Raw genomic sequence first — 18,106 nt, forward strand, 5'->3', positions numbered from 1 at the left:
AAGGGTGATGTGCTGGGGCAGGAGTAGAGCGTGGTTGAAGGAGTGAACTCTGCTGAAATAAAAGAATGTCACATGCTCTGATTCCTGAAGGTCTTCGCCAAACATATTCTTACATAACTAATTACATTCATAAATAGCTGTTTAAGCCAAGAGAAGATCAGGGTTCCTGCAGTCCAACATTCTACTTGTTGCCTGCCTGTGGTGTGAAAATGACTGCAGAAGCACAGGCTGTGTTCTTTCAAACTGACCAAAGTGATTTGTTATGCAAGCTAGCTAAAGTGCATCATCCCTTTATTTCCTCTTCCAAACTGTTCAAAAGATTACTTAATCTGTAGTGTATTCAATTATGCATTTACAAACCACTGTAGTGGGGGGGGGGGGTCAAAATTGCCCCATGTCTGCAGTAGAACAAAGCACATCCTGAACTTTCACTTCCATATTTCCTGTGCAGTTTAAGACTTTAAAATGTGGTTTTAATTGGTAAGGTGATTGGTGAGTGAGAGATCAGGCACTGATTAGGGTCTGAAAGCGGTTTCTTGCATTGTTGTCCCATGGAGACACTTCAGGAGTTTACAGAGGTCTCTGAATTTGATTTTCCTCTTTCGGTTCACAGGACTCTTCTCAGATTTGAGTAGCAGCTTCCAAGTGAGTGAGACTCAGGACCCAGCGCCCAACCCCCTGACCTCTGATTACGATGATGCTGAACTGGGCACTGGGGAATCAATATAAGATCCAAATTGCTCTGAGAAATTTTTACACTGTGCTATTACTGCAGAAGTGACAGGCAGCCAGTCTATCAGTGCAGAGTGTGAGGTCTCTCTTATCTTGTGTAGAGATGTCATCTCTTGCTCAGTTCCTTGATTGAGATAGTGGTTAGCACAGGAAGCTTTTCAATGTGTTTTTAATATCAAAGTTCAACTTATAGATGAGGAAGGAAAGAAAATCTTTACAAATGTGATGAAACCTCTCACTCAGGTTGGGTCTGAATGTGGTATAAGTGCAGCCGCTGATTTACAGATGTCCAGTTCCTTTATGGGATCCCTATATTCTGTAACCTTTCATTCTGTACTTGCTATATTGTCAGTTAAAGCCTTTGATAATGGAATTGTAGATAGAATCTGAAAAGTTGTCTTCGTGCAGCTGAGCAGAAAATTATTCTCAGCATGGACATCACAAAGCTGTAAACACCACAGTAGTGATGCTGCCCTGGAGTGTAGGAGTAGCCTAATGGTTAGTACAGCGGGCTTCAATCCCAGCATCCTGAGTTCAAGTCCCACTCCGTTGCCTCACAAAACCCAAGATTGTGAGCCCTCTAGGGACAGAGATTGTACCTGCTTACAATGTGTGATTGTCCTTCACCTTGAGCTTGAAAGTTAATCAGACTATAAATGCCTGAATTAAATTAAAATTAAATATGACTCACACCAGTGATGTTGCTGCAAACCTCCTTCCTTCTATCAGCCAAGAGAGAAAGGCTTCCTCCAGGCCAAGGGTAGGGTGTGGTGGGAAAGATGTTCCTGACCCTAAAGAATGGAAACCCAAAATGTTGCTGGCTATTTCCCCCAGTCTGCTAGATCCAACTCATTGAAAACAGGAGCCGCTAATCTCTGGGAGTTGGTATATTTCTTCTGAGTCCTAGCTCGGCTTTCTAACAGTTTTTTCTGAATGAGGAGTAGAAGTTGCTTTTTTTACACGGTTTAATGGTTGGAACCCATTTTGGAAAAGGTAAAATAGAAATAAAAATTAACAGTCACAATCAAAGTGAACAAAACAGAATCAATATACATTTACAATAGAATTAACAATGAAATAAAACTCAGAAGCATCCAATACAAAATATTCAACAATAACATACTCAAATCACATAATATCAAACACAAACCACGACTGATTAGAGCTATCCAGAACTAGCCACACTTACATCATCAGAACCCAATAGCTACTCTCAAACTTCCATCACAAACACTAAAGTGAGCTCCCGTGTTAATGTGTGTTATTAGTAATCAAATCCCATTGTGGTAAATAGCATTTGTTAAGGCGCTGACCTTCAGTGGAAGACCATATCAAGCTCTTTCTCCATGGATACTTGCTAGAACAGGGATGGGCATCCACAGCTCCAAGGGCCACAACCCATTCAGGTTTTCAAGACTTCCACAATGAATATGCATGAGATTGATTTGCATGTACTGCTTCTGTTGTATGAAAATAGATATCATGAATATTCATTGTGGAAAACTTGACTGGGTTGTGGCCCTCAAGGACCATGGTTGCCCATCCCTGTGCTAGAAGATGGGCATCTCCTCTCTATGATAATGTGCTGTGGTTTAGACTCCACGTTGAAGTTACCTCCCAAGGACTTTCCTCAATGCGTTTTTCACCTCCTTGTTCCTCAGGCTGTAAATAAGGGGGTTCAGCATAGGGGTGATAGTCGTGTAGAGCACAGACAAGATTTTACCTTGATCCAAGGAGAACGTTGAGGTGGGTCTTAGGTACATGGAGAAGAGCGATAAATAATACACAGAGACCACAGTGAGGTGGGAGGAGCAGGTAGAGAAGGCTTTAAGCTTTCCCTCTGCAGAGCGGATCCTCAGGATGGCTGAGATGATGAAAATGTAAGATATAAGAGTGACTAGGAAGGCTGGCAATGATATCAAAGCAGCTTCAAAAAATAATGTGATTTCAGGGCCAGATGTATCAGTGCAGGAAATCTTTAACAGCGGCATGAGTTCACAGAAGAAATGATCAATTACTTTAGAGGCACAAAATGAAAGATGGGTGACAGATGCCGTGATTGTTCCAGAAGGCACAAAGCCGATGGTCCAGGAAGCAGCTGCCAGCAGGCCACAGACTCTGTGTCTCATGATCAGTGAATAGTGCAAGGGGTGGCAGACTGCGGCATAGCGGTCATAAGCCATAGCGGTGAGGAGAAAGATCTCCACGCAAGTGGAGCCCATGAAGAAATAGAGCTGCACAATGCACTCAGCAAAGGAAATGGTCTTCTCCCCTGACAGGAAGATGGCTAAGAGTTTTGGGATGATGGTGGAGCTACAGCAGATGTCTGTGAGTGACAGGTTGCCCAGAAAGAAGTACATGGGGGTGTGCAAGGAAGGATCAACGCAGATCAGTGTGATCATCAAAACATTCCCCAGAAGGATGATGAAGTAGATGAAGAGGAAGACCAGGAAGAGAGGGAACTGCAGTCTGGGGTTATCAGAAAGTCCCAGAATGATGAATTCTGTCATCTCTGTCATGTTCTCCACATCCACTGGGTCCATTGCTTTTGTTCTGGGAGTGTAAGAAATTAGAATTTCTAAGTAAAGGTGCAGATTCTTCTGTTTTAGCTTTTTTCTAACCTCAAGGTCCATCCACTGTGCTAAATGTATTGAACTTTACATACATTGCAATGTGTAGCCTGGTTTAGTGTTGTAATCCCAGAGTACTCAGGGTACTGCATGACAGCTACAGAGTTCAAAATTAATAAAATTCATAATCACTGACAGAAAGCCGCCCTCTGAAAACACAGCTGTGGAAATAGCCTTAATAGTCAAGTTCCCCCCCTGCTTGAGGAAGTGAGTTTTCTTCCTAAAACTGTTCAAACGCACCATCCACAGGAACTGAGATCTAAGAGGGGGTCTCTTTTCTTTCCAGGGACTGAGATGGATTCTTAAGAAATGGGACACCACATCTGCCCCTCTGGTGTCCCTTCAGACGCGTTCCCTCCCCGTCCCACCGGGTACATCACATCCCGTGGATCCTCTCCATCACAAATCACCAGATTTATTCAGTCACGATAAACAGATTTTATATTCCCTGTGAAAAATTATATATGTAGAAAAATGACAGCAAAATGCCTGTTCCTGGCTGGTGGGCCCAACCCCTGGGGAAGCTCCTGAATAAAACTCTAAGGGACCGATATTCAGCTCAATGCAGTCAACAGCTTTTAAGTGGCTTGTAGCCGCAGGCTGAACTAACCTCAGGACATGATGCACATCTCCTGCCTCTGAAAATCTGAGTGTGTGTGCTGACCGGACGTTAACCAGACATTGGCCCATATTCAGTCCGCTAACCAGCCAAGCAAGCACATAGGCTGACTCTCCCAAGCTCTGGCCTGGGACTACCCCGAACCCTGCCCGTTTGGAAATAGCCAGTTAGCAGAGATATTCAATGGGTTCAATGGAGTTGAATATCAGTGGCCGGCTAACTCAGCGGGGTTTAACCGAGCAGAAGCCTCGACCCCTAAATTATATCTGATCAGATCATAGACATTACAGCAGAGGCATAGCTAGGTGGCTTGCAGGAGAGCGACCGCTCCCCCAAACAGACTTCAGGCAGCATCGGCACCTATTTTTCACGTGATCTGTTGTGTTTCAAATACACGCCGGCAAAGTCGGCAGTCTGCTTTCCGCTCCCCCCACGCCCTCAACCTGGTTATGTTTCTGTATTACAGCCACAGGCTACTGGATCACTTGGTTTTTTTTCTTACCTGTGCAGCAGCGCCACCTCATCTCCTGCCTAACCCAGTGGAGGAAAGACCTCGGGTGTCTTAAATACTTTAAGAATGAGCTGTGGAGAGAAAACTGTGATCTTCTCATCTGGGAAATTAAGAAGACTCACAGACAATTAAAGGAAATGTTCTAAGTCTGTGTTCCTTGAAAAATTTACAAGTGATTGATCTGTGGGGAGAACACATTTTGGGCCCCTCGTGCTTCTCTGTTCCCAGCTGTGGTAGTGAATTATCACGCTGGTTATAGAAGGGTACAAGGAGTTTGATCTCAGCTTCACCTGCAGTGGTCACTGGTCAGCATTTGGGAGTGAAAGGTTCTTTCCCTGTCTGCCCCTCTCTCTCTCTCACACACACACACACAGTAGATGCTCGCAGCGCTGTACACTCGAACATGTAAGAGACGATCCCTGCGCAACAGAGCTTACTATCTCTGGGGATGTGCACAGTAACCCCTGGATACTATATATCGCTCTGAAATTTCCACACAGGAATCGAAGGACATTCCATAACAATTGCGCATAACCTAATTGGTTATCTAGCTAATCGGTGCTGATAAGTGAATGTTAAGAAGCAATTATCAGCACCAATTGGCAATTAGAATGTATGCGCACAACTTGCTAAGCGTATTCTGTAACGTGGTGTGTGCAAATTCTAATGGCTGCTGTGGAAAAGGGGCGTGGAATGGGTGGTTCGTGGATGTTCCGAAAATTTACAAGCAGGTTTATAGAATACACTCGCTGCACACCTTAACTTAGTTTTTCTTGGCACAAATAGACGCACCTAGAGTTAGGTGCTGGCATAGCCAATAGGCGTATTCTATAGACCAGGGGCGTAGCCAGACTTCGGTGGGAGAGGGGGCCAGAGCCCGAGGTGAGGGGGCACATTTTAGCCCCCCCCCCCCCCCACCACAACCACTTTTGACCCCCCCCCCCCCCAGCGCCCCTCCCCTTTTGACCCCCCTCCCCCCCCAGTCACAATTAGTTCTTTCTTATAGGACTGAGATGTTACAGTAGATTATAATAGAAGTGATGTCACAATGGTCTAAAACTTTGCACTCCTTATGCTACATTGAAGTGTCTGTGTCCTCAAAATTCCCTCTTACCCTGGGCCAGAATAGAAAAGTATTATTTTATCCAAAGAATAGGGATTTTACTGGTTCCAGAGAATGAGACCAGCCATTCCATGTGGTTTCTTAGGTCTCATCTTCCAGGGTTTTTATAGACCGAGATTCTTTCTGGATCATGAGGACCAGATCCTTCTACAACCAATGGGTAACCAATGGGTTGGTTGTATTTTCTTGCTGCGTTCCTTCAGTCAGCTACTACTACTTATCATTTCTATAGCGCTACAAGGCATACGCAGCGCTGTACACCATATACAAAACACAGTCCCTGCTCAAAGAGCTTACAATCTAGATAAGACAGGCAGACAGACAAACAGTTAAGGGTAAGGGAATAAAGAGGTGAGATAAAAGGACAGGACAGGTGAGCAGTGGTTAGGAGTCAAAAGCAGTGGTGAAGAGGTGGGCTTTAATAGCTGATACTAAGTTTCCCACAATAAGGACTAGAGAGAATGTTTTCTATATTTCTGCACGGATCCCTCCTAGAAATCAAAGGAATCAATATTCTGCCAGTAATTTAATGCCAGGTCATGTCCATGCTGCAGCATTGAATTTTCAGGTTTATGGAGCCGGCGAAAGCGTAGCCAGTTAAGGGGTCCTTTTACTAAAGCTTAGTATGCACTAAGGGGACCTTTTACAAAGGCGTGCTAACGTTTTTAGCATGCGCTAAATGCTAGACATGCCCGTATATTCCTATGTAATTTACTAGTATATTGGACAGTTATATTTGTCTTGCTAGGAACCATATATGTATACACCCTTCAAGCTCACTTGGTCCTAGATATACACTTATTTCTTATATATTTGTCTCCGCCACATTCTCCCACTTTTATAATTTGTTCAATTATTTCAATTTTTTTTCAATTTTTGCCTCAGTGGTGCTTATTAACCAATAATTATTTTGGGGGCAATTTATGTAGCACCAAATTCCTCATCGGCTTCTATGCAATCATTTTGATTATATTTTAAACACTTATCTTTATAGATATTCGGACTGGGGGCTCAAAACTGTCCGACATGAATGTTTCGCCTGCTAGGCTGTATCAAGGACTTTGCCTAGAAAATTAAACAAAAACCATCTCAATTCATTAAGCTTGAGTTGTACCTTTACGTCTCACACAAAATGACATTTTCTTATCGCTATCTATAAATCTTGTGTCTCGTATATTCCTATGAGCATCTCTAGCATTCAGAGTGCGCTAATCATTAGCAAGCGCTAAAAACGTTAGCACACCTTCGTAAAAGGACCCCTTAGTGTGATAGTCAACACTTAACGAGCTGCAGGGTGTCACACAGAGGACTGACTTTTACGTGGTCCTACTTATGCAGTTACTTTGGCCGGTTAAGTGCGTGAATATCAGTTCCTTATCAGCCACCTTTGAGTTAGGCGCTAACCGGACATTTTCAGCAGCAACTAAACAGTTAAATGACGATGAACGGTTAACCCAGATCAAGGAATTTAACGAGCCAGGAGCCTTTTCTGGCTGGTGAAATCACTTTAAATATCGACCCCTATGCAGTGCATTTTTTTCTAGCAAAAAAGGTGCCGGTACTCAAATGCTAAGCCACCCTTCAAGGGTGGGGTGACCACTGAGAGACCCCCCCACAATAGACAGGCCCCCCTGCAACCAGTCACAGAATCTATGACAAGGCAGAATTGGTGTGTAGAGCCTGAGCTCTGTCATTAAAATATGAGGACCATGAGTCAATTTTAGCAGACAATCGAAAAGGTGCCAGTACTCAGTACCCCCAAGTACCACCTCAAAAAAAACCCTGCCCCTATGTCTCTTTAGTACGATAACATGCTGTGATTTCTACATCCTATTAACTAGCCCCCGATGACTTTCCTCAGCGCATTTTTTACCTCCTTGTTTCTCAGACTGTAAATCAGGGGGTTCAGCATGGGGGTGACAGTTGTGTAAACCACCGACATGATTTTGCCCTGTCCCTGGGAGTATGTTGAGGTGGGTCTCAGGTAAATGGACAGCAGGGATAAGTAATACACAGAGATGACAGTGAGGTGGGAGGAGCAGGTGGAGAAGGCTTTACGCTTCCCTTCCTTCGAGCGGATCTTCAGGATGGCTGAGATGATGTAGGTGTAAGAAGTAAGAGTCACTAGGAAGGTGGGCACCGCTGTCAACATGGCATCAACAAACAGGATGATTTCAGGACCAGATATCTCAGTGCAGGAAAGTTTTAAGAGTGGAATGAGCTCACAGAAGAAATGATCGATCTCGTGAGAGTCACAAAATGAAAGGCGGCTGACGGAAACCGTAAACGCCACAGAATTCAGGAAACCAGTGATCCAGGAAATGGCCGCCAGCACAACGCTCAGTCTCTGATTCATCATAAGTGAATAGTGCAAGGGGTGGCAGATCGACACGTAACGGTCGTAAGCCATGGTCGTAAGGAGGAAAGCCTCGCTGCTGACCGATCCCATAAAGGAAAAGAGCTGCGTCATGCAACCAGCGAAGGAAATGGTCTTATTCCCTGAGAGGAAGATCTCCAGCAGTTTTGGGGTGATGATGGTAGTACAACAGATGTCTGTGAGTGACAGGTTGCTGAGGAAAAAGTACATGGGGGTGTGCAGGCGGGGGTCAACGCAGGTCACTGTGATGATCACAAGGTTCCCCAACACTGTGATCAAGTAGATAGCCAGGAAGACCAGGAAGAGCGGAAGCTGCAAAGCAGGATTATCGGAAAGTCCCAAAATAATGAATTCTCTCTGTGTCGTCATATTTTCCACATCCATTGGATCCATCTGTCTTCTCCTGGGGGGGGAGGGAGAGGTAAAAATAGTAAAGAGAAATGATAGGTATATTCAGTACAGTTCAACATCAAAAAACAGTTTGAAAAATACGTTATGTGTATGTCTCTCTTTGTTATTAGGAATTTTAATCAACAAATTCCTTCTTCTCTATTAATCAACAGGGAACCTCAAAGCTCCTAATAGGGGAGATACTAAAAGTATTTATCACGCCCCTACTAAAGTCAGTACTATCATAGGTCCCGGTGAAAGGAGAACAGGCAAAAAAAACTCACGTTTACGTGAGAAAAACGAGTGGTCTGAAACACTCACTGTTTCCTTCACTAATTAAACTAATAAACAAAGTGAGACCAAAATCGCATAATCAAAAAACCGGGAAACTACCCGGAAACGTATTCACGTTTAAACTTTTATAAACTAAGGATCCTCCCCGTTATCGCTCTAATTAAGAAAGCCTCAACCTTTCCCTGCCACCTAGAGCCTGCAGTCCAAAGTCATGCTATTGTTCAAAAAATGGAAATTGCAGAAAACTTTCACTTATCCTTGATATTAGGCTCCTGGCGAAGGTCTCTCTCAACTGTCCAACTGCAAATTTAACTCCAACTGGTCCGTGGACTTGTACAAGTCGGGCTATTCCTGGTACCATCGAGGAAACGATCCTGATATACTCAATACATTCGTGACTCCATCTCGTGTCTCCCTTCTCGTGTCTCCCTTCAATAAGTGTGCCTCATTTCGCCCAGTTATTGGCTGCTTCATGAAGGGCACTGTTAAAAGTCCATGACCGGACCGGTTTTTCAAGTCCCTTCCTGAGGCAGCCAATAACTGGGCGAAACGTATACACCGGAGCCCTTCCTAAATGGATTGTCCTGTTAGGAGCCTCTAGACTTTATATATATATATTCAGTGGTCCAATTTGAATGTCAGCCTCTATAAATGTGTTTATTTTTAGTTGTTCGGGGTTTAGGGGTTTCCCTCTCAGCATTACGTATGTAACATTCTCTATAGCTGAGGAGCAGTCAACACCGCTAAGACAGAGCAGCAGGTCTGAGGCAGATAGAAGGACTGTGAGGACAGGGGTTTCCTTTTCTTCATCTGGCAAACTCTGATTTTTCTTTTTATATTAGGATATTCAGCTTTAATGCAGGCTCATATTAATTCATCTAAAAAATGCAATACTCACGGTTCTCTTCGCAAACTCAACTGTGATAATAGTGTCAGTACTCAGTACCTCTGTTCACCTCTGGTTAGGGAGGAAGGCGTCCTTCCTAAAACCTTCAAACACATGATCGGAAGGTGGATAAGGGAGATCAGGAATCCAAATCAGGAGACGTTGAGTCGCTGACTCTGGGCTCTAAGCCCTTCAAACGTGCTCCATCCTACCCCTGGTGTGTGACATCTCTGCAGATCTTCTCCATCAGTCATGATAAAATGCGCTTTACATTCCAGTGAAAAATTACATTTGCAGAAAAATCTTTCTATTCCTGGCTGGGAAGGTCTCAACTCCAAGGAAGCTCCTGAATAAGTCTAAATTATTTCTGATGAGAAGGTGCAACTCATGAAGGCATTAAAGTCATGTTACAAAATGACTGGGTTTTCTTTCTACTGGTTCTGCCTCCTCTCCACCACCATGAAACAGGTGGGGGGGAGGGAGGGAGGGATCTCAGGGGCCTTAAATGTTTTAAAATGGGACATAGGGAGAGAACAGTGTTTTTTCCAACCTGGGGAATGAAAAAGTTACAATTTTTTTTCTGTTCTGTGTTTCCAGGAAAGTTTTACAAGTGATTGATCCATGGGGACAATAAATTTTTCGGTCTCTCATTCTGCTGCTGCTTTCCAGTTGCAGTAGGAGAATAATCTCTTTATTACAGAAGATTTGAGAAAATCTGATCTGTGCTTCAATTGCTCTGATCAATGGTCAGCAATCGGGAGGTGGTTGGGGGGTTATTATAACCATTTAAAAGTATCATACGTGAGCACAGAAGTTTGCAGAATTATCCACCTGAAGCACCGATTCACTCTGTTGTCACATCCTGTTGTAGGTTTGCTCTGTATTCTCAGATCTCCAAATCCTGGTTCTTTACAAACAGGTTTTCTGTCATCAAAATTAACTTTACAGATCGAAATAGTGAATGAATTACTTCACAGTTACAAGTAGCAGAGAACAGAAAGCAGCTACATGGAGGTGAATTTTCACAAGATGTCTCAAGTTTAGTTCATGAGATAACCAGAGGAATTTTCCCTTTTAACAAAATCCCTCCCCTCATCCTGCCCCAGCCAGAGAATAATTTAGCCTGGTGAAACGGAGTTCCAGCTGGATGTGTTCCTGGGGCAGGTTTTTCATCAGAGCAGCATTTTCGAACTTGAATCATCTCAAGTTCCACTAGTATTTTTAAAAAAAAGCATTTTCAGACATAAAGCTTCTTCCAAAATAGAAAAATCCAAAAAGTGTTTTCTTCTCAATACATCCAAATTGGTATGTTTGAAACCTATTCTGCAGACGTTTCTCTATGCCATTCATCTCAAGGAAGCATGTCGGGGCATTTCAGGGGCTGGCTTAGGCCGTTCCTAACACTTGGACATTTTATAGCCATAATGGAACAAAAATGTCTAGGGCAAAAATTCAATGTTTTGATCTAGACCTGTTTTCAGAACAAATATGGTACAAACTGGACTATAGGAGTAGCCTAGTGGTTAGTGTAGAGGACATTGATCCTGGGGAACTGGGTTTGAATCTCACTGCAGCTCCTTGCGACCTTGAGTAAGTCACTTAATCCTCCATTGCTCCAGGTACAAATAAGGACCTGTATATACTATGTAAACCGCTTCAATTGTGACCACAGAAAGGCAGTGTATCAAGTCCCATTAACAAGATTCCAGGCACAACGTCAAAGAGTAACAACATTCCAAGTAGAAGCCCAAAGAATAGCAAGATTCCGGAATCCCAAAGAGTAAGGAGTGGAGGAGTAGCCTAGTGGTTAGTGCAGTGGACTTTGATCCTGAGGAACTGGGTTCAATTCCCACTGCAGCTCCTTGTGACTCTGGGCAAGTCACTTAACCCTCCATTGCCCCAGGTACAAATAAGTACCTGTATATACGACGTAAACCATTTTGGGACTGTAACCACAGAAAGGCGGTATATCAAGTCCCAATCCCTTACTAAAAGGTGCCCAAAATGACCAACGGAGGGAATCAGGTATGACCCCCCTCCCTCCCTCCCCCAGTGGTCACTGACCCCTTTCCCACTCTCCCAAAGATGTGAAGAAAACTAGTACTCGCCAGCCTCATATGTTCTGCTCAGGTCCATTAGAGCAGCATGCAGGTCCCTGGAGTAGAGTAATGTAGTGCTGGGTGCAGTGCACTGCAGACAGGTAGACCCAGGCCCATACGTCCCCCTACCTATTACACTTGTCATAGAAATGTGAGACCTCTAAAAACTCATCAGAAACCCACTAAACCCACATATGGGTGCCCCCTATTGTAATGTGTCTACAGTTAGAGTAGTGGGTTTTTTTGGAGGGGGGGGGGCTCAGCAGACAAGATAAGGGAGCAAAGGTGAGATGTGTACCTGGGAGCATTTATATAAAGTCCACAGCAGTGGACCCCAGGATGCGCCATTGCTGTCCTGGGATGTCTGAGGGACCAGTCTGCGAAAATGTTGCCCCTCCCACATCCCAATGGCTTGATTTTCTGTTTTTCACTTGTATATTTTTTTAATGGTCTAAAAGATAAACACAGAGCAGAAAAACCTTACTACAAATGGTATTTTCAGAAAAAATAAAGATAGATGTTTTGCCTTTTTCGAAAATGGGTATATTTGCTATTCGGATTCTGGATGTTTTGATCGAAACGTCCAAAGTCAGAGTTAGACATCTTATCGAAAATGTCCCTCTATGTGCAGCATAAACATCCATTTTAGAAAAGTAAACGTCTACAATATCATCAGGTCAAAATGGACACAGAAATATATCTGTGTAGCATATAAACATTTATGTTCCGAGAATAGCAAAACAAGCATTTATGTGTCTGAACATAAACATTTATGTTTCTGAAATAACTAAGATAAATGTTCATTTTTCCTGAAGTTAACAGAGAGTCCAGAATCCCTTGCTTTTTCAGCGGGGACATCAAGCACTCGGAGATTAACAGAACAACCTCCCCTAATGTCTGTAGTGGAGCACTTTTCGGAAACTTAGATGTTCCCAATAGCAGCACAAATGGTCATTGGGCTGGAAGGGCTTCCCTACGGGCAAAGGCTGAAAACCTTAAGCAATCGATGCCTAGATTACCCCTTATTAGGAGAGCTTCTTTTCATTTTCGTCTCATGTGGAGGAGTAGCCTAAGGGTCACAGCAGTGGACCACCAACTAGGGACGCCTGTTTCAAATCCTGCTGCTGTTGCTCATTTTGATCATGGGACAAGTCACTAAACCTTCCATTGCCTCAAGTAAAAACTTAGGACCCCTTCGCGTACACTAAATGCTAAGAAGCCCAAAGGTATCAAATGGGCATCTTAGCATTTAACTCCATTAGCACACGTTAAGCGTTAGTAAGAGAGTCCCTTAAACTGTGAGCCCTCCAAGGACAGGGAAATACCTAGTATCCCCGAATATAATTCACCTTAAGCTACTGCTGAAAAAGGTGTGAGCGAAATCCAACTAATTAAAACTTAATAGACACTCGAGTGTTCCCAATACACAGGAAAAACCAAAAGGCCGGAATCTCCCCATCAGGAAAAAAAACTGAATTTAAAACAAAGATCCCTTCAGGCCCTCTCCCAAACACCCGGCCCCTTTCTCCATTCAGGGGCAGTATCAGCTGGCTCTTGGAACATCAATGCCACATTCCTAAATATTCCAAGATATTGCCTGACCTCTGTCAGCACTATGTGGACAGATAACCGTGTGGGGTGAGAGGCAGGATATCCAGGGGGATCAGGAGTTTAGGGTAGAAAAAGGGCTGGGAGGGTCTTTAGCTGCTTACATAAGTACATAAGTATTGCCATACTGGGAAAGACCAAAGGTCCATCAAGCCCAGCATCCTGTTTCCAACAGTGGCCAATCCAGATCACAAATACCCGGCAAGATTCCACAAATGTATAAAACATTTTATTCTGCTTATCCCAGAAATAGTGAATTTTCCCCTAGTCCATTTAATAACGATCTATGGACTTTTCCTTTAGGAAGCCATCCAAACCTTTTTTAAACTCCGCTAAGCTTAAGGGTTTTCTGTTTATTGAAAAAAATGCATGTATTTTTCAATTTAAAACATTTAATTTAATTGAAGTTAAACATTTTTTATTTTCAGAACAAAAGGAATCAAAGCAGGTAATGTGTTTCTAGATTTCCTATTTTGCTTTTATTAAAGGAATGTCCCTTTATACCGCTCAGCTACCTTCCGATAACTTTCCTCAGTGCGTTTTTCACATCCTTGTTCCTCAGGCTGTAAATCAGGGGGTTCAGCATGGGGGTGACCGTCGTGTAGACCACAGACAGAATTTTCCCCTGCTGCAGGGAATAAGTGGAGTTGGGCCTCAGGTACACACAGAAAATTGACAAATAGAACACAGAGATGACGGTGAGATGGGAGGAGCAGGTGGAGAAGGCTTTGCGCTTCCCCTCCGCAGAGCGGATCCTCAGGATGGCTGAGATGATGAAGGTGTAGGATGTAAGCGTCACCAGAGAGGCAGGCACTGAGGTTAATGCGGCTGCGATGAATAACACTGTTTCAGCGCTGGCTGTGTCAGTACAGGAAAGCTTTAGCAGCGGCATGAGTTCACAAAAGATATGATTAATCTCGTTAGAAGCACAGAATGACAGGCAGATGACGGAAACCATGATTGTCACAGAAGTTAGGAAGCCACCGGTCCAGGAAGCGGCTGCCAGTAAGACATAAACTTTCTGATTCATGATGAGCAGATAGTGCAGGGGGTGGCAGACGGCCACATAACGATCATAAGCCATGGCAGTGAGGAGGAAGCATTCGGTGCAAGCAAAACCCATGAAGAAAAACAGCTGCATAATGCACCCAGAGTAGGAAATGGTCTTATCCCCTGCAAGGAAAATCACCAGCAGTTTCGGCACGATGTTGGAGGTGCAGCAGATGTCTGTGAATGACAGGTGACTGAGAAAGAAGTACATGGGGGTGTGCAGACGGGGGTCGATGCAGGTCGCTATGACAATTGCCAGGTTCCCCAGCAGGGTAATCAGGTAGATAAGCAGGAAGATCAGAAACAGTGGAACCTGCAAATCTGGATTATCCGAAAGTCCCAGAATGATGAATTCTGTCACAGCTGTTATGTTTTCTACATCTCCAGGATCCTTCGTTCTCATTCTGAAGGTAATAATGCAAAACTAGACGTGGTATATGTTAAATACAGGTGTCACTGGAGTTGCTGCGATACGTGGCCAGCAGTGAAAGTCGCTGATCTGCATTTCATTAAACTCGTTGGCTGTTCACTGCATTGGGAAGAGATTGTCCATACTAAGGGTTAGATTACCAAAAGTCTCATCCTAGTCTGTGCTGCAGGGAAACGATCTGAAAATTGAGGCTAAATCCTGAAATAAATTAAAACCCAATCATGTGATTAGAGACGATGCCTTGAATGGGGACAATTTTCAAATAGGCTGATTTTATGGCTTATTTAGCTTATTATACCACCATGTCATGAATACACAACCATACAATTTACAATGCAGTACAGTCTCGATTATCTGGCCTTCAATGATCCAACCATCCAGCATATCCAACAGACCCACCTGGTGACGACATCGCGTTGCCGTTAAGAAGTGCGCAAGTTCTTTTCCTGTTTTCCGGCTTCACACGCTGCTGGTTAGAGGTCATAAACAATATTTTTAACACAGATACCCTATGCCTATTCTTCATGCATTAAGTTTGTTTTCAGAACATTTTTAAGGGATTATCTGACCAACGAGCTGGTCCCGTTTATGTCAAATAATCGAGACTGTACTAAAAATGATAAAGATAAATGGGAACTCCATTGCAAATTGAAGTTAAAAGGATATTAAAAACAAAAAGGCATAAAAAACCATTCCAGCAGATCGTCATGACACCCGCCAAAAGGTGCATTGGGAGTATCTTTAGTTTGGGAAATCGGGAGCCTGGACTCCCAAAGTTAAACTGGCTTCCCTAAATTTAGGAGCCTAAAGAGTGGGTGACTTTGGGGGAGATGTTTGGAGAAGGTAAGGGAAAGGAAAGGGATGGGATTTGATATATTGCCTTTCTCTGGTTACAATCAAAGCGGTTACAGGTACTTATTTTGTACCAGGGCAGCGGAGAGTTAAGTGACTTGCCCAGAGTCACAAGGACCTGCAATGGGAATTGAACCCCCCTGGGTCACCGGCTGCTCCACTGACCATTAGGCTCCCCATAATTGAGGTGCTTAGCATTGCTTTTCAGCACATAGAGGGGGGGTAAATTCATAACTAGGTCTCTCGTTTAAGGCAGCCGAAAAGCATCTCTTCAGCTGATTTGATAAAGAAATGTAGTTGCCTACTTTTATTTACAGAATTGTGGTATAAGTGGCCCAAAATACACCTTCATTTAAGCACAATCACTTACCTCTGTCCTAACGACTGCAACTATGTATTACAAGTATGCAGATAAGATAATATTTTATAATCAATGCACATACATGCGTGTTCTGCCCACACTGTCCCCAGACTCTGCCTCTGTGCTTACCACAATGAAAGTATGATCTTTGCTTGGAAACCCCACAAAGAGTCACATCCAGTGTCGAAGTAAAGGTGAACTCCTGGAGGTTTCATTTCTATCAAAGATGTAGTGTTTTTATTGATTGCGAACTTTCTATCGCTCTCTTGTGAGGAAATCATTTTTGAATTTAAGGAGCTTCACCCCCTCAGGTCATCCGGAGACATATGTGCTTTACAATTCATGCCCTTGTTTTGAATAGACTTTGATTACTGGAACTCTTGTCTTGCAGATGTTCCCTCAGTTAATTTGCATTGACTCCAACGTCTTCGGAAAACCCGCTGTTAAACTTTTATACAGTGCTAAAAGTTCTTGACCTTGTTACAGCTCTCCTGGAGGAACAGCTAAAATCCTGTTTCTGGCGCTTTTCGCACTCCAGTCGTTAACACCCCCCTCTGCCCTCCCCCTCCCCCCCCGGGTTTTCAGCACTATTTAAACGGTCAGGAACGTCTGCTGACAGGTTAAATAGCGTTTTAGCACCTAACCAGCAATATTCAGCATGAGATGACCAGTTATCTCCTGCTGAATGTCCAAAGTTACTAGTTACCACTAACCAACTATCGTATGACATAGCCGGTTAGGCGCATAACTAGCAGCTTATCTTTAACTGCTAAAAAGTTAACATTTAGCACTGAATACTGGCATAACTGGTGAACTTTTTAGTGGTTAAAAATGGATATTCAATGCCACTCAACAGAAACAGCACAGAATATCCAGGTTTAACACCGGCGGCACTGCCCACCGCTGGTTAAATATCGGGCCATATGAATCCAATTTATGTAGACTCTCTTCCCATTCCCTACACCCCTGTGCACGCCTTTAAATCTTCTCAATGTAACTTCCTCTCTGTTCATCCTTTTAGGGTGCTAGGGTTTGATTTCTCATGCCAGGCTGCCGTTCTTGGACAGATCCTTTGCTCTGAAATTCCTTACGTGAAGGGCACTCTTCCACTACTTTCAAAACCGGTCTTAAAAACTGGTTATTTGAATTCTCTTCCTCTGCTTGTTGATTAGTCCTTCTGGCCTTCGCTGTTACTGGACTGTGGGTTTCCTCTGCGCTGAAGCTACCTTTTAACACTGGGGCAAAATGACCAAATTTTGTAAATCAGCAATAATGGTCTTGCTCTAATTTTTCTACTAATGTTCAGCCATTAGTGCATCAGCCCTTAACTGCACCTTTTTTTCTAGGCAGTAAGGGGTCATGCATGAATGAGTTGCCACATGGCAATGCCCACTGAACACGCCCACTCTCCGCCCCCAAAAATGCCCCCAGCGTAAAATTATTTTTTGCCCATGGGTAGAGTTACCATATAGCTCCAGAAAGCAATAGAAGTAAAACCCGGACTGACTCAATCTGTCCTCCCTTTTTTGGAGCCGTATGGTAACCCTACGCATGGGGAAGCGTGTGTATGTGCCAAAACCACCGCAGGATGTCTCAGCATGACCTTCGGTAGGCGTTCTTAACCTGCGGTAAGCATGCATTAGAAAAATAACCCTTGAGTGACTTTGAACCACAAAACAAAGGATAAAGGACCCCATTATAAGCCCCAAGTAAAGAGAGGTTTAAACAGAAATCCAACTGTTTCATTTGAGGAGTCATCCTTCCTCCCCAGTATTGTCTCCTGTTTTCGTTTCTGTTATGTTCTGTTTTTGTTTGTTATGATCTGAGCTATGATGTGTTTATGTTTCCTACACCACCTTTTGCACTGCAAAGTAAATCAATTTATGTGCATAACCTCCCCTTTATATGCCCAAATGACCAAAATGCAGCTGTTTTCACACTAAAGAGGGAGACATCGTCTTCTGAAATGATCCCTGTAGGCACCTGACTTCATAGGTGAGGAATGATGGGCCTACAGCTCCGTGAGTGGTCTGTGGTCTCCAGGAGATTACGACTACTACTACTTATCATTTCTAAAGCGACACTAGACGTACGCAGCGCTGTACACTTGAACATGAAGCGACAGTCCCTGCTCGACAGAGCTT

At 43.6% G+C, this 18,106-nt stretch overlaps 5 protein-coding genes across 5 annotated transcripts in view; 1 reads left to right on the forward strand and 4 right to left on the reverse strand.

Annotated features, from left to right (window-relative positions):
• LOC115457558 (killer cell lectin-like receptor subfamily F member 1) overlaps positions 1 to 18,106 on the reverse strand; it is a 322,410-nt gene that overhangs the window by 275,463 nt on the left and 28,841 nt on the right. The window lies entirely within an intron of this gene.
• The window catches only part of LOC115457560 (killer cell lectin-like receptor subfamily B member 1B allele B), a 567,620-nt gene that overhangs the window by 251,264 nt on the left and 298,250 nt on the right, over positions 1 to 18,106 (forward strand). The window lies entirely within an intron of this gene.
• LOC115457553 (olfactory receptor 5B12-like) lies at positions 2,343 to 3,275 on the reverse strand. The gene has a single exon (XM_030187007.1). It carries the CDS (start codon positions 3,273 to 3,275, stop codon positions 2,343 to 2,345), a length of 933 nt encoding a protein of 310 aa, XP_030042867.1.
• Positions 5,904 to 8,376, reverse strand: LOC115457557 (olfactory receptor 2B6-like; the record flags this gene model as incomplete). The annotated part of the gene is made up of 2 exons (XM_030187012.1): positions 7,468 to 8,376; positions 5,904 to 5,915 (listed from the first exon to the last, which is right to left on the reverse strand). Coding segments are annotated over exons 1-2 (921 nt in total), but the record flags the coding sequence as incomplete, so codon positions are not given.
• LOC115457649 (olfactory receptor 5B21-like) lies at positions 13,781 to 14,722 on the reverse strand. The gene has a single exon (XM_030187171.1). It carries the CDS (start codon positions 14,720 to 14,722, stop codon positions 13,781 to 13,783), a length of 942 nt encoding a protein of 313 aa, XP_030043031.1.

Source organism: Microcaecilia unicolor, chromosome 14, assembly GCF_901765095.1.
Source record: "Microcaecilia unicolor chromosome 14, aMicUni1.1, whole genome shotgun sequence".
NCBI classification, from domain to species: domain Eukaryota; kingdom Metazoa; phylum Chordata; class Amphibia; order Gymnophiona; family Siphonopidae; genus Microcaecilia; species Microcaecilia unicolor.